The sequence below is a fragment of the Drosophila mauritiana genome, chromosome 2L (assembly GCF_004382145.1).
Source record: "Drosophila mauritiana strain mau12 chromosome 2L, ASM438214v1, whole genome shotgun sequence".
Lineage (NCBI taxonomy): Eukaryota > Metazoa > Arthropoda > Insecta > Diptera > Drosophilidae > Drosophila > Drosophila mauritiana.
The window spans coordinates 11,252,223-11,275,195 of NC_046667.1; the positions used below are offsets into that span (position 1 = coordinate 11,252,223).

At 45.7% G+C, this 22,973-nt stretch overlaps 6 protein-coding genes across 6 annotated transcripts; 3 read left to right on the forward strand and 3 right to left on the reverse strand.

Moving 5' to 3' along the window:
- The first annotated feature begins 1,062 nt into the window (after positions 1–1,062).
- Positions 1,063–7,924, forward strand: LOC117143409 (protein spaetzle 4). The gene is made up of 3 exons (XM_033308501.1): positions 1,063–1,531; positions 5,609–6,897; positions 6,957–7,924. Exons 1-3 carry the CDS (start codon positions 1,481–1,483, stop codon positions 7,408–7,410), a joined length of 1,794 nt encoding a protein of 597 aa, XP_033164392.1. The 5' UTR covers positions 1,063–1,480; the 3' UTR covers positions 7,411–7,924.
- A 95-nt stretch (positions 7,925–8,019) lies between these two features.
- LOC117142685 (disks large homolog 5) lies at positions 8,020–16,769 on the reverse strand. Its single transcript, XM_033307249.1, has 10 exons — positions 16,224–16,769; positions 15,485–15,577; positions 11,371–15,432; positions 10,936–11,301; positions 10,088–10,342; positions 9,800–10,019; positions 9,507–9,745; positions 9,219–9,448; positions 8,951–9,167; positions 8,020–8,887 (listed from the first exon to the last, which is right to left on the reverse strand). The coding sequence occupies exons 2-10, from the start codon at positions 15,537–15,539 to the stop codon at positions 8,784–8,786; spliced, it is 5,748 nt and encodes a 1,915-aa protein (XP_033163140.1). The 5' UTR covers positions 15,540–15,577; positions 16,224–16,769; the 3' UTR covers positions 8,020–8,783.
- A 340-nt stretch (positions 16,770–17,109) lies between these two features.
- LOC117150813 lies at positions 17,110–19,536 on the forward strand. The gene is made up of 4 exons (XM_033317874.1): positions 17,110–18,688; positions 18,745–18,849; positions 18,907–19,003; positions 19,082–19,536. Exons 1-4 carry the CDS (start codon positions 17,231–17,233, stop codon positions 19,489–19,491), a joined length of 2,070 nt encoding a protein of 689 aa, XP_033173765.1. The 5' UTR covers positions 17,110–17,230; the 3' UTR covers positions 19,492–19,536.
- Positions 19,537–19,627: 91 nt separating this feature from the next.
- On the forward strand, positions 19,628–20,167 carry LOC117141712. The gene has a single exon (XM_033305329.1). It carries the CDS (start codon positions 19,692–19,694, stop codon positions 20,085–20,087), a length of 396 nt encoding a protein of 131 aa, XP_033161220.1. The 5' UTR covers positions 19,628–19,691; the 3' UTR covers positions 20,088–20,167.
- LOC117141703 lies at positions 20,115–21,048 on the reverse strand. Its single transcript, XM_033305317.1, has 2 exons — positions 20,858–21,048; positions 20,115–20,798 (listed from the first exon to the last, which is right to left on the reverse strand). The coding sequence occupies exons 1-2, from the start codon at positions 20,997–20,999 to the stop codon at positions 20,188–20,190; spliced, it is 753 nt and encodes a 250-aa protein (XP_033161208.1). The 5' UTR covers positions 21,000–21,048; the 3' UTR covers positions 20,115–20,187.
- A 1,082-nt stretch (positions 21,049–22,130) lies between these two features.
- Positions 22,131–22,921, reverse strand: LOC117149674 (velvet complex subunit B). The gene has a single exon (XM_033316810.1). The coding sequence runs from the start codon at positions 22,919–22,921 to the stop codon at positions 22,265–22,267; it is 657 nt and encodes a 218-aa protein (XP_033172701.1). The 3' UTR covers positions 22,131–22,264.
- Positions 22,922–22,973: the final 52 nt, after the last annotated feature.

The window sequence follows — 22,973 nt, forward strand, 5'->3', positions numbered from 1 at the left end:
TTTATATTTATTTATTACATTTAGACCAACTGAAGCTTAAACGACACAGTAAACCCTCGCTAAGTGCAGTTCCCGCAATCAAGTCCCGAAGATGCGCGCCAAAACAAGCTCTCTGTTCTCGACGAGGCGTCTAATCCTCGCCAGCAACAGCAGCAGCAACAACACATGCAGCAGCAACAACACTTGCAGCAGCAACAACACATGCAGCAGCAACAACACTTGCAACACCAGCGGCCGCAAATGAATCAAAACAAAGCCCAGGCAACAACAAATGCTCGGGTCCACCACTGACCTACTAAGACGCACTCTCCGCTTCGGAACATTGGAACGGTGGAGCATTGAAGCGGTGGAGCAGTGGAGGCAGCAACACGAGAACCGAAGACTGTCTTCCGAAGACTCCTCGTTGCGTGTGGCGCTTTTTCTTGTCGATGTACTCCCGTGTTTTTATTTTTTTTTTTGCGCTGGGTCGTTTTTCAGCGTTTGTCGACGAATAATAAATAAGAAAAAGTTTTCCTGCAAAAGCAAACCAAAAGGCAAAAACAAAAACAAAAGCAAGCCGCACAGTAAAAATAAGAAGCGTTTTCGCTGCTCAATCGCTCTCTATCTCTCTCACTTCGTCACTCGATTTTCTCTCCACTCGGAAGAAAAATGGTAGTAACAGCCAAAGTAGTTAGTAATAGCTCTGTAGGACTTTCTAAGTTTCTTATCTATACTTTAGTTATCTTTAGTTAAGTTCTCTATGTTCTTATTACTTTCCAAAAAGTATCCTAATCTAAGTTGAATTTAACTGAGCGCATAATGTAAACTATGAAAACTAAAAAAAATTATTTTTATGATAGTTTTTAGTTGTAAAAGACTTACAAATTTAAATAGTAACCAGAGATGGACAAAAATCACAGCTTTGCAACTCTAGACTTAGTTCAAGATTTTGAATGCTTTGCGCATGGTGCGCTTTACGTCCCCTGAAGAACCACAAATTTCTTGCAGTGCATTGGAGCTGGGTGCTCGGCGGTGGAAGAGAAAGAGAGAGGCCGACGTTTGCCGTGGGACTTGGGCTTGATCAGCCGCTGGTGGCGTCGCAGTTGCAAACGTGAGTTCGAGGCGTGTGAACGTGATTTCAGGCTTTTCGGCGGCTCTCCTCGATTTCCTCGATTTCGGCGCAGTGGGAAAAGTGCCTCCCGGTCCAAAGAAAACAATAAAAAAAGCAAAACAAAAACGAAAAAAAAAAAAACAGAAGCGGGACCCCTGAGGTCGCGGAAACTGCAGACGATTTGCGATTGTATGGAAATATGGACTTTGCCACTAATTTTCATTGCCCTGCGAGTGTGTGTAAGCGTGCGAGTGTGAAATCTGCGTGAAACATTGCCAAATCCTTCGACAGATTTCTATTTGCACCTATTTTGCATTCGGCAGTCGGCATCTGCCATTTGCCATTTGCCATTTGCCATCGACGCGAGTGTCAATCGAGTGAAAGTAAACAATGGTGCGCACCCAAATGGATAGGCGATCGCCGATCACTAGACTAATAACGGTAAGTGGGGATCGCCCCAGGCGCTCGTCTTGCATAAGAAAGTGTCAAAAATTAAACAATTGCAACAGCGAAACAAATGTAAATCTGCCAGCGAAACTCGAGATGGTAAATACAGGTCACAATGTATACATATTGGTATTATACAAGCAATGCAAAGTGCTCATAGTCCCGAAAATATTCAAATATTTAGTTTGTCTTGAAGAGATTTTTTTGACAATTCTGTTAGCTTTGAATATACAAAAATTGAAATGTTACAAGTTCTAATTATTAACAAAAAAACAGTGACTATTGTGTATTGTGTTGCAGGTTTTTCTCTTATATATTTAAACCAAGGTGTTAATTTCTTTGATTGAAGTAGCCAAAATATTCATATCTAAACCAATACAATCTTCTTTTAATTGACCAAAAATCAATTAATCAATCGACTGGGCACATTTCGTTAGTGGCGTCCCCTTTGGCCACAAGCCATTGATGAAAATGAAATCGCAATTAAAAGATGGTCACGCGTCCCCGTCATTTTTTCCCAAAATGTGTTGAAATCGATAAACGTTTGGGCTAAGCGTTTTATGCATATTAACAACTTCTGCCCCTTGTCCGCGACTGGGTTTTGTTTTCTTTTAACGCATGACTACGCAATCATAAAAGCATAACCAACAACGAAAATGCTCAAAGTTTCCGCTGTGTTTGCTCTACTGGCTGGCATTGCCGGTCCCAAGCAAAGGAGTGAAAAAGAGAGACAGAGAGAGAGAGAGAGAGAGAGAGAAGCGGAATAAAATAAAAAGTTTCACTTTCTTCGAGAGCAATGCGGCTAACTTGGGATCGACTAGTTGGATTTGGCCCAAGCCAAAAGCCGAGACCAAAACTCAAACCGAAAGCGAATCGGTTGCCCAAAAAAAATATCGACTTGCCAAAATTGGGAAACGAAGTTCGCGGCCTTTTCCGGCGGTGTCCAATCAGTGAAATTTTTGCGCTTAATTTTACATTTCGCCATGAATATGCACTATTCGAGAAAGGGGAAGGGAAGTGAGGAGCTTGCAGCACATCAAAGTCAAGTTTGTTGCCTGAGTCTTTTGTTTCGGCTGGCCTGCAACCGCGTCGAGTTTGTCGCCTGAGTCTTTTGTTTTGATGGGGAAAATTTCACCACTCGCCAGCTGCCAGCTGCTCGCCTGGCAATTAGCAGAAACAGCAGCGGTCAGGCCAAATTTGGTTAAGTGTAACATCAACTTCATTTCCAGAGCCAATTGAATTTATAAATAATTCATTCTAGCCACTCGCCAAGAGAGTCGGTCGGACGGACTGCTGGCGGGCAACATTGTATTTGTATTTGGGAAATGAAGACATAGACTGGAACGTCTCCTCCTCGCGGCCAACCCCCCTCCGCCCGCCTTCCTGGCCACCGTGCGGACTGGGTTTTCGTAGAAAGTCGCTGACACATTAAAGTGTTGCAATACGTTTCTCTGACGACAGCTTCGGCATCGTCTAAGATTGACAAATGTCTTCCTCGATGCGAGTTGACTTAATGCCCATTTGCACTGCACCGCAGCATCGGCACTGCGTCGCCGCATTCAGTTCTGCCACAAGAAGCAACTAAAAGTAGCTAGTAGTAATAGTTCCAAAGCAGAATCTTTAATAATGTTTTCTTGAGCACAGAAAACTATAGAGAGATCATTCAAAATGGGCTAAACTAAGAAAATTAATTGTTTCTGTTAATTTACTTACTTGAATTATGTTTTCGAGCTGTGTGAAATCGAATGAGATCAGCTAGATTCAAGCCATTATGCCAGCACAGACTGGCGCAGTTGCAAGCTCTCACGGCTGATTGGACATATTGATTTGTTTCGCCGACTTGGGACACTGACAGCCGCATTTGCTCCAGTTTCGCCGTGGCTTCTGCGCTTCCAAGAATTATGACAATGTTAATGAACGAGATTCGGCTTAATTGTCCCGATGCACATGACAATCGGCACTAATGCCTGGCTGGCTGCCTTATTTACTTTTAGCCGAACAAAGCGAAAGTAATTCTGCTTTCCATTTCAGGCGTCTTCGTCTCTTGCGGTCTGACCTGATTTGATTTTCAACACAAATTAGTTCGCGGAGAGCCATTTGTTTCGCACCCAAGATGCGGTCTCATCCTCGGGTTTTCGGTTCAGACCTCAGATCACTTTCTTCTCGTAATTGCCATGGTCTGGGTGCCGTGGAGCACTTGATTGTAGTACTTTTCCCAATTGGAGAAAAGGGTGTTAGCGCTAGCAGGGATTCCACCTTGTCATTGATATTTAAATTTCTTTCGGGTACATGATGTGTGAGAATAATTATAATTTGCTTGTGTCTATTCAAAGAAACTGAAAAGACTTTCAACTTTTTTCTAGCTACATTTCTTAGTTATTCGGGACTAGAAATAATTTTTTAATATAATTTTGTAATATATATAATCACTTCAGTCATATTTTACATTAAATTAAAATCGGAACTGAATGTGGATTTCTCATACATATTTTTAAATATTATTTCTTAAAAATTTGGTTTCATTAACCAAAGTATATTCAATTTAAGCTGAGTGATTTGCATCTGCAAACTTTAGAAAAAGTTCCCGAAAATTGACTGGAAAATATTACGAAATATCTTAAGCATTGACCTTGCTTACGTATGCTAATGGTGCTGGAATTTTCCCGAAACGAAACCCAGATCAATAATCACTATTACCTAACCGCATGGCAAATCGTGTTGAGCTCACATTTTGGACACACATCCGCCAAGGGAGCCGATCACTTTCTTTTCTTTTCGTGATTCACCCGCGATCGATATGTGCTCGCCATATATGAGATATATGTATATATAAACGGAGTGCATATGATTTTTGGCCAACCGGTTCGGTTGTCAAAGAAAGAGCCAAGATTCCGTGTCCGAGAGACCCTATTAGGACCGACTTGCAGACCAAAATACCCGGCTTTTGGGCGGCAATTGTGCAACCGAAAAGGAAAGTTGAAAGGGCTCCAGGGCGCGGGAGGTGGGGCGGGAAATGCGATGAGTTTTCCAGCGCGCGCGGCGCAATTTACTTTTACTTGGGTAACCCATTTCGCTTTTGATTGCTCTTTGCATTTCACTTCGCCGGCTGCCAGTGGCCGGTGTTGTCCAGTTGCAAGTTGTCCGCCGCCAGCTGCCGGTTGTTGGTCAGCCATTCGAGTGGTGCGGTCCGGTGTCGTGCGGGGGGTGCAGGGTGTGGCAGGGTGATGTGGCTCCGACGGCGGTTAGTCTGGCGTGGTGTTATCCATGCAGTGAGAAAAACTTGTTGCTATCAGATATTGATAAAAGAAAAAGGAGTCTTGTCTTTAAATTATACTATTATAGCTTATCTTTTATACACGAATATATATTATTTTAAGGTATTTTATACTTTTTTATAATATAATTAAATTTAAAAAGAAAGTGTTAAGACTTTGTCTCTGCGCAATGATTGCTGAAATTGCGGCCATTCTCTTTGGCGTTGCACTTTGAAGGTGGGATGCAAATGCACATCGATCATCTTTATGACTTGTGATTGTCCAGTTGGCTTTGCGTGAAAGTAAAATTTGATTTTCTACCGGCTCCGGCCATTCGTTTTGGCCGAGTGAGAGCCGCCCGGCCAATTCAGTCAGTCCTCTGGCCCAGGTGCATTGAGCCCACTTGGCTCCACAATACATATGTATATGCTGCTACATAAACTGAAGTTTTAGCGTCACGCCATTTGCTTATCAGCCAGCGATTGTGGTTTCAATTAAGATTTCCTCTGCTCAGCTGGAGCTGCTGAGTACTTCCATTAGCTGGATGGGTCATTTGGCCAATCAATCCAGATGGGAAGAAAAGCCTTTCGAAAAGCAGGAAATGTGTAAAGTAACAAACAGTATATATACAAGAAGTGAAACCTACATGCATTTTCAAATATATACTATATATATATACTGGTATGTGTACTATAAAATGTTTACACTTTAGTCTTTATTCGAAGTAAAACATTAGTTTAATAAAACATTTTATTATGGAAAGTTTAAAATGGAACAATAAGCCAATTGACTATATTTCCCATATCTTTGCTTGCAGACTAAGGTTATCGTGAGTTTGCTGATCCTATTGGCGATTGCTCTACCACTAGCTTCCGCCGGATTTGGCTTCGACTCGGCCAACTCGTGCAGTCCCAATGGGAAGATATCGCGACGTGGTCGGGCCCAGATGCTGGCCGCGATTCCCTGCGACCTGGGTCAGCAGGCCTTCTGCCATCTGCCAGGATCCGCTTATCCATGGCACGCTGTACGACGATTCGTGCACGAGAACCAGGGTCTGATGAAGCGCATGTACGGCGATGTGAGGCACATTTCCATTCTGCGGGACGAGATCCAGAACAACGAGGTGGACGCGGACGACATTGAGGAGACGGCGGAGCGATACAGCAAGGATGGCGGACGGCGGAGTGCCAAGTATCTCATGAATAGTAGAGATCGCGATCGTGAGCGGGAAGATTTCGGAAGCTTCAAGAGCAACGATGTGCTAATGGAGCCGCACTTTCGACCAGTCTCCACGATTGCCACAAGCACGACTAAGGCTACGACGACTACAACCACTGCTCCCGAAATAGTTAGTAGCACTACGGACCGAACACCAAATGAGGTTACCGACACAACGCCTGGAAATACCAATAGTACGATAAGTACCACTCAAGGAACTGTGCCACCTTTACACGAAAAACCCGAATTAGAAACAGACATTGTGGAGATCCAGCCCAGTCCAGAGTCGAACAGCGTCTACGAGGTGGTGTCCCCTTCAGTTCTATCAACCACGTCCACCGCCAAACCCTCGTCCGCAGCTGGTGAAAATATACAGATCATTGACTCACCACAGTTGGGGCTTCGTAATCTAAGTGCAGAGGCTAGTCCATCACAAGAACCACCCACAGCCACAACTGGGAAGTCCACATCTGTGCCCAAGAGCTCAACAACTCTGCCCATTAGGAAAAGGAAACCGGCAGAGACGACCACCACTGCAGCCAGTCCGAAAGTCTCGAGCACCATGTCGACACCAACCACAACAACAGCAACCTTGCTGATACGTCGCAATGTAACCAAGTACTCACCCGCATCCGTGACCACGCCCGTCAGCTTCGCCTCGCTCTTCTCCGGCACCTCCAGCGGGCTTTTTAGTCCGGAGAAGCTGCGCAGACCCTTGACCACGACGAGCAGTACAAGTGCTCCAGCTCCATCCCCTCCGGCGGGAGGAACTCCAGCGAGCAGCTCGACCGGAAGCGCCAGCAAGTCTGGACTGCTAAGGGAGGGTCAGCTGTTCCAGGATGCCATGAAGCAAGAGCCCGTGGCTGTGGCCAGCAACTTGCGTGGAGTGTAAGAATATGATCCATTTGCTTAGCCAATTATATAATACAATAATGATCTCTCTTCAGGAATGCCTGTCCCGTGAAGGATGAAGTGGTGGCTCCCTTTTGGGCAAACAATACCCGCGGCGAGGTCTTAGCCCTCCTTAACCTCTATCCCTTCGAGCAGTACGTCCACTGGGAGAAGTGCACCCACGAGTTCAAGCAGATGTTCTGCCGCGATGGATGCAGATGTGAACAGCAGTACCGCCTCCACAGATTGTTGGCCTACGATCCGCATAACGAGTGCCGCGGTATATTCTCCGACTGGTTCCGATTCCCGTCCAGCTGCATATGCAAGTGCTACAATATACCGATGGAGTTCCGCGCAACATCACGTAGTCCACGGTCCGATAGTCGCTTCGATGCTCCGAAATCCAATCCCATCGAGGCTGCGGAGGCGGAGGTCCAACGGGCCATTTACGAACATGCCACGGAAGAGTGGTATCGCCCACGCGATGAGTTCGACTTCTTGGAGGACTAACGCCATTGGATTTCATCCTGCGAACAATTGTACAGTAGTTTTAGGTTTTATAGAATTAAGCTATAATTTTCTTTAAGATTTCCAATTAGTCCTACCCCATACTCATTTAAGAAACTTAAACCGATCTTACTGTTCCCCAACGTTCTTCTTCGATCATATTTCAAACAGACCTTCAATCTCACTTAAACCTATAAGTAATCAATAATTAAAAATTAAGTCATAAGAGCGGCGTTATGTTAATGTAAATATAGTTCAACATAATGCCCGATTTACGGAAAAACTGCAGAGCGAATGTACCTTGAAATACTTACGAACGCATTGCGGCCATTGAGCTGCGTACGATGGTATTTACTAGAGTTATGTATTTATTTATTCAAATGATAGCTATAAGGATAACCATAAACGTGGCCATAACATAAACCCCAAATCTTTTGATTTTCTGGAAAAATATTTATTGCAAAAATGTAGTCTGTATATTTAGAATGCTTATGTATAAAATAGATTTTATTGTATTTAATACGTTGATATATTACTGTTGTTTACTCTTTATGTACACAAGGGTACGATGATAAATTAGATTTATAAATTGTATTTATTTTGTAGAAAAGGTTTTCTATTTTTTTGTTTAGCAATGTGAAGGCATTTAAGGCACTTCATTTCAGTTTAACCATTTAGCACTTAAGGCTAGTGATAGCATTTTGTCTATCACACATTTAAATAAAACTTCTAGTGTTGCTTAACTAGTCGCGTTTTTAATTTCGCAGTCGGGCAAAGAAAGTTGCCAGAATAAGATAAGTTTTAAGTAAAGCTTGATTTTGAAGCGGTTCTCAAAGGAAATTGGATAATCGAAACTATTTAATATACACAGTTGAACAGTTAAAGGTTTTAAAGCCACGCTCTATTGCCACCAAATTTATCGAATCGTTTGGGTAAATAATAAAAAATATCAGATACCTTCACTTACAATTACATAATAATAAATTGCATACAAACAGACTTTTGGCGTAGAATGTCGCCAGAGAAGGAAATCTTGTTCCAAACGGTATATATAAATTATATATATAAATTGTGGAAGCATTTTCCATGTTTGTGATTAAAGCTGACCATATTTTGCCGTCAGAGCGGTCGGACTAACCGCAAATAAAGAGTAAGTCTATAGACATTAATTAGGTGACAGAGACAAGAAACAGGTAGAAATACCGCGCCCTAACTTCTAAGTTGCAAGTTGACGCCAATTGAATACTCTGCGTTGAACAAAACAAATACAAACTTGATACTATTGATGCGCATTGAAAATACTAATCGTGAGTGTCGCGTTGTGTGCTAAAAACTATAACTAGGATGCTGTCCGACCAGAAGGCAATCCGATCGGATCAGCCACTCGATACGGGCACCCAAAGCAGCTTGTCCTGCTCCTTGTCGACGGCATCTTTGATTTGGGTGCACATGTGCTTGATACTGACGCCGGGGATTACGGCTGCAGGAAAATGAGAAAGCAATTATTCACATTGAATTGTGATTGATTAAAAGAAAGTGTTACCTGATATGTACTGCTTGTAGTCGGTCTCGAGCTTCATTGCCCGCTCGTACATCTCCTTGGCCGCCTTGGCTGAGATTTTGTCGGTGCCAAAGTCGCGAATATCGCGGATTTGTTTTGCAGACTTAAAGCGCAGCAGGAGGACAATTGGATAGATTTGTAGGCGCTGCAGACGCTCCACGGCGGAGATGGACACGTCAAGGATGCAGTGGCGTCGATCCTGTAAGGGATATTTGATGAAGATGTCTGGTAATTTCTGGAGTTTACCTACATTTTTACAGGCATTGCTAATGGACTCAACGGTGGTGCATTCAAACTTGTTGCCCCTTCGCCGATAGTCCACAAAGATGTTTTCTTTCAGACCCTCCTCCATGGCCTCCTGCGAGCAGTCCATGGCCGTCACCTCGCACAGTTTGAAGAGGTTGGAGAAGTCAATTGTAAGACGTACCATCAGACACTCGGACAGCGGTCCGATGATCAGCACGGGCCGGCGAATGGGCGCTAGAAGATTGTGGTTACATTAACATACTTCTTTTAGTTTTCATAAATAATAACGTACAATCTAAAAGCTCTACACGCTGGTAGCTAAGTGCTCCACCATCATCGTTGAGCAGACCTAAGTCTGGAAAGAAGCTAAGCTGTGTGTTGCTGAAACTGGCAATCTCCGTGGAGTCGCGGGACGAGCTGCGCTGGTTTTTCTTACGACGAAAAAATGATCTTCTGGCCGAAGTGCTGCCGCGTCTGGCCGTTCCCGTATCACAGTCGACCACCTCACCCGAACGCAGTTCCTCTTCCACCCTGCAAAGATATATAAATATGTGCACATAATTCAAAAGTAATTTGCCAACTTACTTCATTTGACTGGGTATTATGCCGCACTCCTTCCGATGGCCCATCGCATCCAGCTTCCAGGCTCGCCACAAGCCAAAAGTGCCATTAAAAACAGTATTGTCCACGTAGAGCACCTCGTCCTTAACAAAGCGCAAATCGTCCTCGTTCAACTCACCAGTCCGGTCAAACCCCACGCGAATATAAAAGGAGTCGCCAGGCTCGTCTTTAATTTGCTTTAGGGCTGCAAGGAATACATTATATCAAAATGAATACAATACTATAGAAGTGACGAAAGAATTCACTACTTACTGTGTAACTTATTCTGCACCAACATGGTGACCGTATCCGTAAGCTTTGAAATCTCATTGGCCGCCTGCTCAGCGGTGACTCCGCTCAGATCCACACCATTGTACTCCAGTATTTGGTCCCCCTTGCGAATTCCAGCATGATCAGAAGGCGATCCCGCCGCGACGTCGTGCACATATATGCCAACTTTATTGCCCCCAAATAGCTTGATTCCCAGGTTCTTTGACTTGTCCATGTGCAGAGTCACATACCTTAGGGCTGGAATAGAAAGTCCAAGTCATGTCATGTGCAAAATACGAAAGATTGACGGCTTTGTTAGTAGGGAAGAAGCTGCGATACATAATGTGTTTGTGAAACTAACGCTTCCCTCTTCAGTCTTCGGAGGGAGATGGGACTATCATAGCTGATCCCATCTCCCTCCGAAGACTGAAGAGGGTACACCCCAGCGATCTCCTTACACGGAGGATAACATAACATATTACATTTTCTTTTGTACTTTATAATTAAGATACCACTTGGTCTCATTTTTCTTTATCACACATTAGGTTAAGTTCAGAGGAATTACTGAACGATTCCTTTTGAAACCATAATAAATAGAATTAGATTCGAAAAAAACACTTCCGTTTTAGAATTGGATTCTATATACATATTACAGATATTGGGAGTTAAAAATATTTCGAGCCATTTTATCTAAAATCCTTGTTCTTTGCGACCCTGAGAATATGTACCTTATACAGCCGGAAACTCTTCCTGCTGCATGGTTACCTTCTCCGTCGAAGGCACGAACTATGGGGACATGCTACTACCCCGGGAGTGTGGTTAGTAGTGGGTGTAGAGTGGTGGCTACGTACTCTCTGCTGGAACGGATGCAGGTGGCGGCGGCAAGGATGGCTTGGGTTCCTCATCATACACCGTCGACGTGGCCGAGGCAGTCGTTGTTGTGGTGGTGGCCGCCGAAGAAGGCATGTCCTGGCTGCTGCTGATATCCGACTGGTTCTCTAGGCTATCGGTGAAGCTCTGGTCCTTAATCGACTGATGCGACAGCGGAGCCCTCGAGCCGGGTCTCGTTGAAGGAGCCTGCGGCTGCATCGGCAACGGAAAGAGCGAGTTGCGGGCAGGAGGACGGGGAGAGTTGCGCGGAGTCGGGGAGCCCGAATGATTGATGGGAGATTCTGGTTCCAAATTGTGCGCTCCCTCGTACTCAATTGAAGGGAACTCTGCAAAAAAAAATACACAGCACAATTAGAATGGGATAATCTCGGTTACGGACTGACCTGTATACTTACTCTCCGGATTGTACTGAACGAGCATTGTAAAGGAGTCGCCGCACTGCCGCAGCACATTGGCAGCAATCTCCTGCGTAGCCGCCCGCATGTTAATGCCACATACTTCCAAGAGTTGATCGCCCACCTGGAGACCGGCACGCATCGCCGTGCTTTTGTCAGCGACGGTTGACACAAATATTCCGCCGCCGTTGTTGTTGCACTGAATGGTGATACCGAGCGACTTGTCGCGCTTGTCGATGGTGACTCTTCTAAGGTCTCCGGGGCAGAGAAAATCCGCAGGCACATTGGAGTTGCGCTTGCCACTTCCGCCGCCTCCATGGCTGAGGACTTCTACATGGACCTGCGGCATGGGCGAACCGCGGCCACTCCCTCCTCCACCGCCTCCTCCAACTCCTACGCCCGATCCAGTTCCATTTCCTCCTGCGATATTTGCACCGTAACTGTTGTGAATACTAGAGCTCATCAGTGACATAGGTGCGCGATCCGAGGACGAGGCTGACATGGATCCTCCGGAAACTGGCCCCGTGCTCGTCACATAATGATGGTCGATGCTGCCAGAGCTGTTCTTCACCATACTGCTGCTTTTGCTGGCCACACTGGGATTAGATGGAATCCTTAATCGCTGATTGTCTTTCTTGCGGGGAAATGTTCCGCCTTCATAGATAGCTCCGCCAACTCCCGAGACTCCACCACCCATATAGGGATAGGGACCGTGTCCGTAATCGAAGTAAGGAGCATGCATATGGGGATGTGGATGCGGCATCGGGTTGGTCTGCGTGTGATGGTGCGGATGGTACTCCAGATCAGTGGGTATTCCAACGCTGTCGTGTGGTGCCGTCGCCGCAGGTAGCTGTTGCAACTGCTGCTGAGGCGGTGGTGAAGGCAGGGTCAATGGACTGGATCTCCGGTTACCCCGACCACCGGGTCCAAAAGTGGGGAAGAGCTGCGTGTGTCTATTTCCCGGCATATGGGTGGACTGAAGAAACCCACCATATCCTCCGTGAACACCGGAACCAATACTCTCGCTATCACTCGGGTACTTCGGCACATGCCTTACTGCCTGCGGCACATGGCGCTTGGCGTACATCCCGTATTCGCTGATAGCGGGACTCTTGGCAGACAGTATTGACTCTATAGAATTCTGCGATTTCAGGGACACTACGTCCGGCGGTTGGCCAACGGGCAGCGGGTGACTGCCTCTGGGCGGATTGAGCGGCATGAACACAGCATTGGGATTGGATCCTGAGCTGTTTTTGGGCAGGGGAGGCGGATGGAAGACGTCATAGACCTGCTGCTTGCGCACTGGAAACTCTCCGGCCGCCGGACCCGTTCCACCGCCCATTGATCCCGATCCTACTCCAAAGCCCGCCGATGCCGATGAGGCGTTCATTACTTGCTGCTGGGCCTGCTGACCACTGGTCTTGGGCTGATAAAAATCCCCGCTGGGGGTGATATTTAACGACAGGCGATGGTTACTATGCGGCCTGGTTCCGTAGCGCTCCTGTGAAGGCATTTTAACCCTGGCATTGGCGCCCATCAGAGGCGCTCGCTGGATCGGCTTTTGGTAAATCTCCTCGGCAGTCACACCGTATAGCGAATGCCTCGGATGTGTGGGATAACTAGCGTTGGGCATTCCATTGGGCGGTCCGGGGGGAAACAGTGCTGAGACTCCCGAGCTCACCGGATTAGAATTGCGGTTTGGATGTGTCTTTATAGCTCCACCGTTTGATCCCCGAATGTGAGCCAGTGGCTTAGACATTTGCGGGGGCAGCGGTGGAGGCAACTGATCCTGGATCAACGCTGCTGGCTGCTTTTCCGGCACTCCAACCTCACCCATCAGCTCGTCATCCTTGTCCACATTTATGGGACCGGCCGTAAAAAGCGACATCAGAGCACGCTTCTTCTCATTGCCGCGCATGGTGCCCGTTGGGTTTTCATGCGAGATGTTGGTCCGCGGCCAGGTACCCATGCTCTTGGAGGCCTCTTTCTCCTTCTTGGTCCGTTTCTTGCGGTTGAACAGATTCTCCTTGCTTTTCTCAGAGCTGTTTTCACTGAGCACAGAATCCAAAGCAGCGATGGCGTCGTCGTGCTCCTGCTCAAAGTTATCCTCTGGTGTGCCCGGCTTGCTGAACTTAAGCTTACGGAAGAAAAATTCCGCGAACCTGGACGGATGTTTGGTGGCGCTACTGGGCCCACTTCCTCCACCTCCCCCGGCACTTGAGACATGCTGCATGGAGTCAATGGAGTCTGTCTGCGCCGACGAGGTGGTCATTCCCGGGGGTAACTGATCCTGCACGTATTTAAGGGCAAACAGATTGAGCCCATCGCTGCGGGGATCATTCAGCAACTGCATCACTTCCTCGATTGATTGCACCGAGTCCATCGACTTGTTGTTAATGCTTAACACTCGGTCGCCAACGTCCAGCTCTGGTTCGTAGAAGGCTAGCGAATTCTGCTCGATCTTTGCAATGAACACTCCCATGTCCAGTTGCAGGCCATGCGGGCAATCCCTATCCCTAGTCTTTAGCTGAACAGAATAGGCGTGCCGCTTGCTGTGACGAGTTCGGGAAACGAGCAGAAGAGAACGAGGAGCACAGGCGCGGATCTCATCAAGAACCATCCGCTTCGACAAAGACTGGCAGTCCAAGTTGTTTACCTTGCAGATCACATCGTTGATCTTAAGCTTCCCGCAGGCGGGAGAACTGCTGGTAACGCCACACACCAATTTTCGCTTGTTGCTGTCATCCAGGATGATGCCCAGGTCGGACGTGTGCTCGTAGCCGGACAGCTCTACTTCCAGGAGATCCTCACCCTCGTAACTGCTTGGGCGGAAACTGCGTCGGGATCCGGAGGCATTACTGTCAAGATTTTGGCGCTCTTGCTGCTCCATTTGTTCTTTCAACAAGTCGATCTTCTTCTGCGCTTCGTCCTTCTGCTTTTTAATCTTCTCGCTATCGCGGATGGCCATCAGGGAGTCGGAGATGGCTTTATCTCTCTCGTGGCGCATTTTGTCACAGAGTGTCTTCACCGAATCCCGCTCCTGCACGATCTTCTCACGTTGCGATATGGCCCAATCCCTTACGCGCTTCGCTTCTTCGGCATCCTGGCTTGAACGCTCCACCTCCGAGAGGGCCTTTTCTAGACTCTTGCGCAGCTTTTCCAGTTCCTTGCTGTTCTCCAGCTCCTTTCCACTCGGAAATTCTTTGGACCACGAGCTATCGCGAGACTTTAAAAGATCGCGCTTTTTAAGGTCCGCGTTGGCCAGCTGTAAAACCTTGATTTCGGCCCTGGCCAACTGTTCGTCCTTTTTGAGCCTCTCAATTTCTTTGTTGGCCAGAACCAGATCGTCGGACATCTTCTGGTGCTCCTGCAGCACGTTGTCCTTCTCGGACAGCAGTTGATTAAGCTCCTCGGTAAGAGAGAGCACATTCTTACTCTCCTGGGAGAGAAGAACCTTCAGCTTCTGGTTTTCATCGCCTCGCTCCCGGTAGTAGTTGCGGTCCTTTTCAAGCTCGATGTAGGACTTCTTGTACTTCTCCCTCTCCACGGCCACCATATTTCGCTCTTTCTTCAGTTCGGCCAGCTTCTCACTGCAGCTCCCATCGCATCCCTGTGTCTTGCCAAAATAATAAGGATTCCCACTGCCGACTGGCGGCACTTGGCTATTGCCATTCTGGGCCTGCTGGCTCTGTTGGTTTTGGGTCTCCAGCAGCAGACGCTTGAAACGGGCGCTCTCCTCCACCATATCGGTGAACTTGTTGCGATCGGCCACGTAGTGCTCCTGGTACAGAGTTAATTCGGTGGCTAACTCATCGCATCGCCTCTTCGTGTTCGCATGCTGGTGGCGTAGGGTATTTAACTCCAGAAGTGCCGACTTGTACTGCGCCTGCAGTATATCGTAATTAGCGCCGTTTCCACCAGAAATGCCCGACACGCCCACACCGCTACTGACTCCCTTCGAGGGCCCGTTGTTGTTGGACATATTGGCAGCTGTGGTGCTGCCGCTGGAGTTGGACGGCGGTCGTAGGGTATTATCATAGCCCACATACTCCGAGCTCTCTTCTAAAATTGAAGATGCTATGGGTAGGTACTTTAAACGAATTCGGCGACTTACCTTCCTGGCTACTCGTGCTAGTCAGCGATAGATCTCCAGATGCCATCTTCGCCATCACAGCATCTTTAGGTAATACTTAACATGAAGGTAACGCTGAGGAGTAAAAGTACAACAGATTATTGACTTCGATTCAATTAAGCTTGTGCTAAAGTCTGTGTTAAGCGAGGGTGAAGTGCTCTTTATATGCTGAGTATACCCTTTCACTAACTAACTTTAACTATCTTTAGAAAAATTATTTTTTGTTTTTAAAATTTTTTTTTTAAACATCCAAATGTTTCAAACTTTTAACTTTTAACTGCACTAAAACTAAAAATATACTGTAACTGTTTGTTAACTTTACTAGTAATACTCTTTTGACCATAGCTGTATTTTTTAAAGTGTGCAAGTAAGTATGAAAAGCGAGGCACTGGAAAAACGAAACTTTCACAATTTTTGTGAAACCGCGATTTTCACAATCGAACGAATCGAATTTAAATACAACTGCAATGGAGAATGGAAAATGGGCGGGAGTGGGCGTGGGTAGGCAGTAGGGAGAATGGGGATAGGTGGAGAAGAGTAGGAAAAGGGGAAGTTACGCAGTTTTTGGTAACTCTTACAAGCGGTTATTGCTTGCGAAAACGAAATGTGTGGCAATTAAGCCGTCGAGTTAAGGCATCGAGACTAAGCTAAAGAATTAATTGAAGCAGCCGAGCAGAAAGCGTAAATTAATAGCAACATGTATGCACACACATACACTTACCGAAACACCAACACACTCGCAGGCGGGCAAAACAAGTTGGCCGAATGAAAGAGAAGAAAGGCTGGCGAACACACAAAGTTGGAAAGCACTGCGAGTTATATAAACCCTTTTTTCCTTAGATTTGAGTTTATCTTGGCCAAGCCGCACGCTTATTTGGCCGAAAAATAGGAAAATATAGCGTATTTTCCTTTACATCGAAAATCTTATTACGCACACTCACACACACGCACGCGAACGCAACAGCTGAATGGGCGCGCGAAAGAGAGGGGACGAGCTCCACCCCAATTCCAGCCCCGCGGGAAAGAGAGGGAGAGATGCAACAGGCGGACGTTGAACGGGACAACCGACGACTTTTACCGTTTTCGCTCGCGCATCCGGATTCCGGAAGTTGAGTTTCTTGGATCGTTGGGCGAAAGGTCAAACTCCACGGTGTACGAACCCTCTTGGAAGAACACTGCGACGAAAACGATGACGAATGGCCAACGAAAATTAAACGAAATGAAATAAAAAAAAACAACACAACTTCTTCACTAAAACGTCACCAGTGTGACCGCGGAGTGACCGATAAATAATACCCTCACGAACTTTATTAAATCGATATTATTATTAAATATCGATTTATTGGGCCAGCTTTGTTAAAAAAAAAACAAATAAATCCTGCATGTAAAATATACATATTATAAGATATTTTAAACATTTCAAATACTATGTTATCAGTATGGCGCTCACAATATCGGAACTGCCGCTCCTCTTTACAAAAGGGTGGCAGCGCTGTACATACTATGTGGGTGTGTACTCGCTAAGTTGGCGCGCAATCGTGCTGGAAGTGTCTTCGCTTAGCAATGTTCCCAACCCATTAGAAAAATTGGGAGATTTTAATCAAATATGTTATCATTACACAATATTTAGTTCAAACCGTTGTTGTTTTTTTGTTCTTTGTAATTTTTAATACTTTTTGCAACTGCTGCACTTTGCGCAAGTTGCACGCACTAACAACCTTTTGGAAAATGGCCAAGCCAGGGCGAGCAAAATTTTCATTCATTAGAAGTAAAATGATTCCCAAGAAGTTGGTTAATTGGCAGAGCAAAAGAGATCGAAAAAAGGTTGTCAACGATGCGAGCGCCAAGAAGGTTGTGACTTCCGCCGTAAGCCACATAACTAGTACAGTGAGCAACCTGAGTCACAGTACGGATTCCGAAGAGCATATCGCATCCACCGCGCCAAGTGTCTGGAGCACTTCAGTACCCATTCCTCCTTCCTCCCAACGAAGAATGCCCAAACAGAATGTTCGCAGATCGGTGGTCTCCATAAGTACGTTCGCATCGAAAAAGTCAAGTAGCGCAGTCAAAAGAAAATTATCTTATATTGACGAAGAGCCGTTTCATTTATATAAGCTTAGGAAAATGGAAGCCAGCGCGGAAACTCAGCTTAAAATAGTTCATTCACATCCGCACTTAACTAGTTCTACGGACAGCGTGGAGGAAGCGAGCAATCAGAGTGATGGCGATAAAGTGGACTCGGAAATGGGAAATACCTCGGATCACGAAGACCAGATGAGTGTATCCTCCGACTCGAACATAAGGATGCGCTTTGATATCCTCCAAACCCTCAGGAATATTCCCGATTGGGACGAACTTAGTGATATCGGGACTTCGGATCAGAATCAGGGCATCGATAAGAAGAGTGTGGAAATGCAGCAGGTGCCGGGCTCGGAACTAGAACAGTTACAGATTCCACTGGCCCGCAGGTCGTTGTCCTCGTCGGCGGAAAGCCTCATTCCCAGCGAGACCAATTATGAAGCACCTTCCTCGCAAAACGGTGACGATGTGCAAGGTCCGGAGATACCATCGCCCTCAGGACTAGAGTCTGATGACGAAAGCGATTGGAGACGGCCGGGAATGCAATTCAAATCGAGTCATGTGGCCACTTTTAAGGACATTACATCTGAGTCCCGGTCCTCCATATCTAGCCTCAATTCCATCCGTACGACTTTTTCCATCGGTCAACTGGTCCAAAGCTATTTGGATGGGCTTATTGAGAAAGTTGTAGACATATTCGTTAATACAGACTATTTGCGGTCGAAAAATCTGGACAAAAGTAAGCTATTGAATCGCCTGCTCAAGGAAGTCGAGGATCGCCACTGGGAAAGCCACGAAAACAATTTACTGACCAAACGCCTGACCGAACACCACCTGCGTCGATTTAAGTACTCCCTCGTAACGCCGAGCAGCAGATCCCACATCAACGAATCCCATCGGAGGCGATACATGGGTGCCCTAAACGAATTGGATCATTGGCTTCACAGGACACGACAGGCTGAACAGATGCACCTGGCTGAAAGGGAACGGCTGCTGGCGGAATTGGAGCGGATGCAACTGGAGGACAACGAGAAGGTCGAGAGGCTGGAGGAGATCTTCAGAAGCACCATACTTCGGGGCACCCAAACGTCTGAACGCCTTCGCCTTGTGAGTCTTCAAAATCTGATAAAAATTAAACAAAAACATTTTCATTGTTTAATTAGGTAACGGAAACCGCTCTTAAAAATATGAGAGCAAAACGCGATGCGTTGTCTGCCACACGACTGATTTTGATCATAAAGCAGCATGACAATTCCTACATTAAAAAGGTCGAAATTACACATTAAAAAGAAATACATTGGCTTACTAACAGTGTTTATCCACAGAAAGTCGATGAGATTGAGGCGATTTCTGGAGAGGTCAAATTGGAAACCTATCTGTCCGCGGATAACGACGTTCAGCAGATGGTTACCACTCTAAACCGTAAGTAGATGATAACATTTGGAAACTAATATAAAAAAAGAAGTAAAAAGTATCTATCTATCTTAATTCTATTTGCAGATAAAAACGCTGAGCTGGAACGAATGTGTACGCTGGTGAAAACCAAAATCCATACCATTTCCCATCTGCGATGTCGACGGAAACTGCTGAATCGCAGATTCCGGGAGGCCAAAGATGAGTTACGAGAAAGGCGGAAACGGCAAATAGCATTGCGCGATGAAGTATATAATTGTAATCTGACACACAATAAACTTCTTGACCAGATCAAAGAAGTCCGTCGTGAGGGTGGCATTATGTGCTATCCCAAGTTGTTGGCCGATTTTGATCGGACCGAGAAGTTTATTGCCATCAAACAGGAGAGTATTGAGGAACTGAAGACCCAATATGACAATTTGCTGAGGAGAATCGACAAGATCGAACTAAAGATTCTGGAATCTAATAAGAGTGATATCATGTCTAGGTCGGACTAAGTTTGTATGTAAGATGCAGGGGTCTTGGCCAAAAAATAAATCAAACAAATCTTCAACAAATATTATATTTATGTACTTTTTAAATTTGTTAGTTAACAAATAAGAAGAAATAACCCAGATAAGTCAAATCAGACGTGTCAAAATTGAACAATAATTTATTGGGGGCATTTCAAAATTTTATTGAAAACCATATCAAATCGATGGCTTTCTTCCTCATCCGCTTGGCCCTGGTTGCCGGTGCGGTGTATGGAACCCAAGAGCTGGGAATATGGGAAAGTTCCGACCACACAAAGGTGCTCTTCGAGGGCGCCAAACGGGAGGTGAGTCCCTACGCCGAGGACCTGATGAACCGATTCTGTTGCTGGCGGTGCGACAAGTGCAACGAGGATGTAAAGGTGAAGCCCTGGCAGGAATCCATGGTGGATGCCTGGAACGAGACGATGAAGAAGACATTCAACGCCCTCGGTGTCCAGGTTCCCTTCTACTACAAACGATTCTCGGAAGACTTCCAGCAGGGCATCGACGACTTGGTCAACGACAAGGAGGAAATTGATACCAATGCAAAAAAACCCCAAAACCCCAAAAAGAGTAAATAACCAAGTCACACCTCAAAATAATTTGGTAATTTACATTACATATATTCACAAACTACTCGATAAATTGAAAGTTGCCAATGTAATAAGGATTTCGATTATTTCATAGTTGCTTGCGTGGCTTCTTTGTGGCCGAGGGAATTCCTCCTGCAGCTTCAGCAGCCGAGCAATAGGGTCTAGTGATGTTAATTGTAGAAGTGGAATGACATCTTATTGCGCTACCACGGACACCCTTGCGAAACTTTTCGGGTAAAATCGTTGGCGAGGCAAAGTTGTCGAAATGATTCACGTTGGCGACAATGGGAGTAGCAAGTGAATGTGACCTCTTAGGAACCGCACTTGAAGAACCCATAGCCAGCATCGAATTGGAGCCAGAGTGTAAGCCTGCACCAGTAGTAGTAGTTGTTACCGGATTTAGGGGCGGCACGGGCATGGGATTCGGTTGCTGAGTCTCTGCGACCTTTTCCTTCAATTCGGCCATTGTACCCACCTGACACTGCCGCCAGGTGGGCAGCATCAGTCCACGGCTCACAGTCGGCGAGGGCAGAGATGCCTGGCTGGGAACCAGGGACTTCACCGGCTGATGGATCGCTCTCTTGCTCAGATCCTCTGTCCGCTCCAGGTTGGCTATCTCCAAGTCCTCGACACTCACATTGGTGCGGTTGGCCAACTTTGCGAAACGTTGAGCCTCGACGAGCTTGTCCCTTGCCAAAGCTATGCCAAGACATTCACATTAAATGTTTCCATATATCTACTCTCCGCTATCAACTCACTGTAAGCCAGATCCAAGATGACACCACGAGCCTGCGGCTCCACCTCCAATTGCAGGTCCTTCAGCATACTATCTACAAACTCCAGATCAGAGCGGATGTCTAAGTCGCGCTCGCTTAGCTTGTATTCTGTTTTTTTGTTCATTTTACCAATTCAATTGATTAATAGGCAGAATTTTCCCAGTTTGCTACTGACAACTTGTCGATGAACAAATTTACCTAGGGTTTGCAGGCTAGTGCGCAGCAACTCTACAAATTGTCATCATTTTTATCGGTATGGCGGTAATCTTTTAATTATGCTCCATTAATATACACATATATTTTATATACATATATTTTTTAAAATATACCAATCTTAGAAGATATTATTTTTCCATTTACAGTAAATTGATTAGAATTCTAAACTTAATGATAATTACTTGCAAAATGTATTATGTTCGAGAAAGAACCCAACAAGGATCACCATCCCGGAAATGAGCCCTATGTTTCCAATGATCTGCTGTGCCATATTGGGTGCGTAGACTGTCAAGTGGCGGTGCTCCTCCACCTCGACGAAACTGGTCTCCGAGTAAGTCTTGACTTGGGGCTCTTCAGTACTAAACACCGAAGTGCGGGATCCTGTATCAATAGTGGCAATAGCTCCGGGTGATCCAGAGTCATCCTGGTGGTCATTGAATCCAAGCCCTTTTTCTGAGCGGAATTGGCTCTTCGGGTTGGTGTTGTTAGGACGCTCATATATATTAGAATAGGTATCCGCCGGTGGAGAAATCGGTGCGTTTAGTCGGATATTATCGCAAACTCTCGGCTGGATATGGATTTCATGGCTGCAATTCGTTCTTCCCATTTTCCAGTGGGCAAAACTGAATGGTCCAAGATCTTTGAACTTGTTATTCGCATTTACATTTACGGTGATAAGAGCCAATACAAGGAGCACCGCCATTAGGCCACCTCTTTGACGCATCCGATAGAGGATCATTCTAATTTGTATCCACTCCACGAGAAGTTTAGAATATAGAGATCAATTAAGAGACTATTTCACAAGCACGTTTTGTTCTGCAGATTTATCAGATGGATCTCCTCCAAGCAAGAGAGCTTTTTTTTGCCATTTGGCGTCTTTAAAATGCTCAAGCATAGGAGCTTTTTCGTCACAGAATCTTTAAAAAGCGAGTATTCAAATTTAAATGCAACCGTTAAAATTTGTATATATATTTTATTTTATATAAATTTTTTTAAATTTTTTTCTAGTTCTATTTTATTAAAATGTTTACCCCACGTTTCTTATTTGAGGGAACAGTGCTTTGAATACAAGTATTCTTAAGTGCTTGAAATATTTTTATCGCATTTTTAATTTTCAATCAAAATTGTTTTGCTACTGCTAAACATAAGTTTGAGTGATTTAAACATAGTTTTTTACAATAAGGTCCCGCATACATATAAAAAAGTCGAGATAAGAATAAGATACGTATATCCATTTGTGGGATAGTGTGAGCTGGTGGCGGCACTGTACATATAATCAATGGTGGAGTTATAAGTGTCCTGGTAATTGCGGTTGGACTTCGAGCTGGAGGTAGTCCATCTTTGGTATTGGTTGCGATACAGAGATCCGGAATTCGGGTTTCTGTATGGCTTGTCGCGGGGCTTGTATGCCGGCGGCCTCTCGCGAATGTTTGTGGGTGCTCCACCCACGGTATCATGCGCTGAGTACGCCGGCGGAGGACCTTTGGGTAAATTGTGTCCCAAGTCGATCTTAGGAAACGAAAAGGTCTTCGGCAAAGATGAATAGGATGGAGGAGAGTAGGAGCGGCTTGAAACAGAACCGTAAGTGGACCCATAATTTGATCTATAACCGGATCCATAGCTGGATCCAGAACGGGATCCATAGCTGGATCCATAACCGGATCCGTAACTGGATCCATAACCGGATCCGTAACTGGATCTAGAACTGGATCCAGAACTGGAGCTGCTACTTCTGCTTCCGCCACGGGGGTTTCCCGTTATCATATTTAGAGCCTGGAGGATCGTCACCAACACCAGGATGAACTTCAGTCCCCTCGGAAAACGAGACATTCTGAAATTTACATATAACATTCATTGACATTCGAGGTGAATTACTAAATTC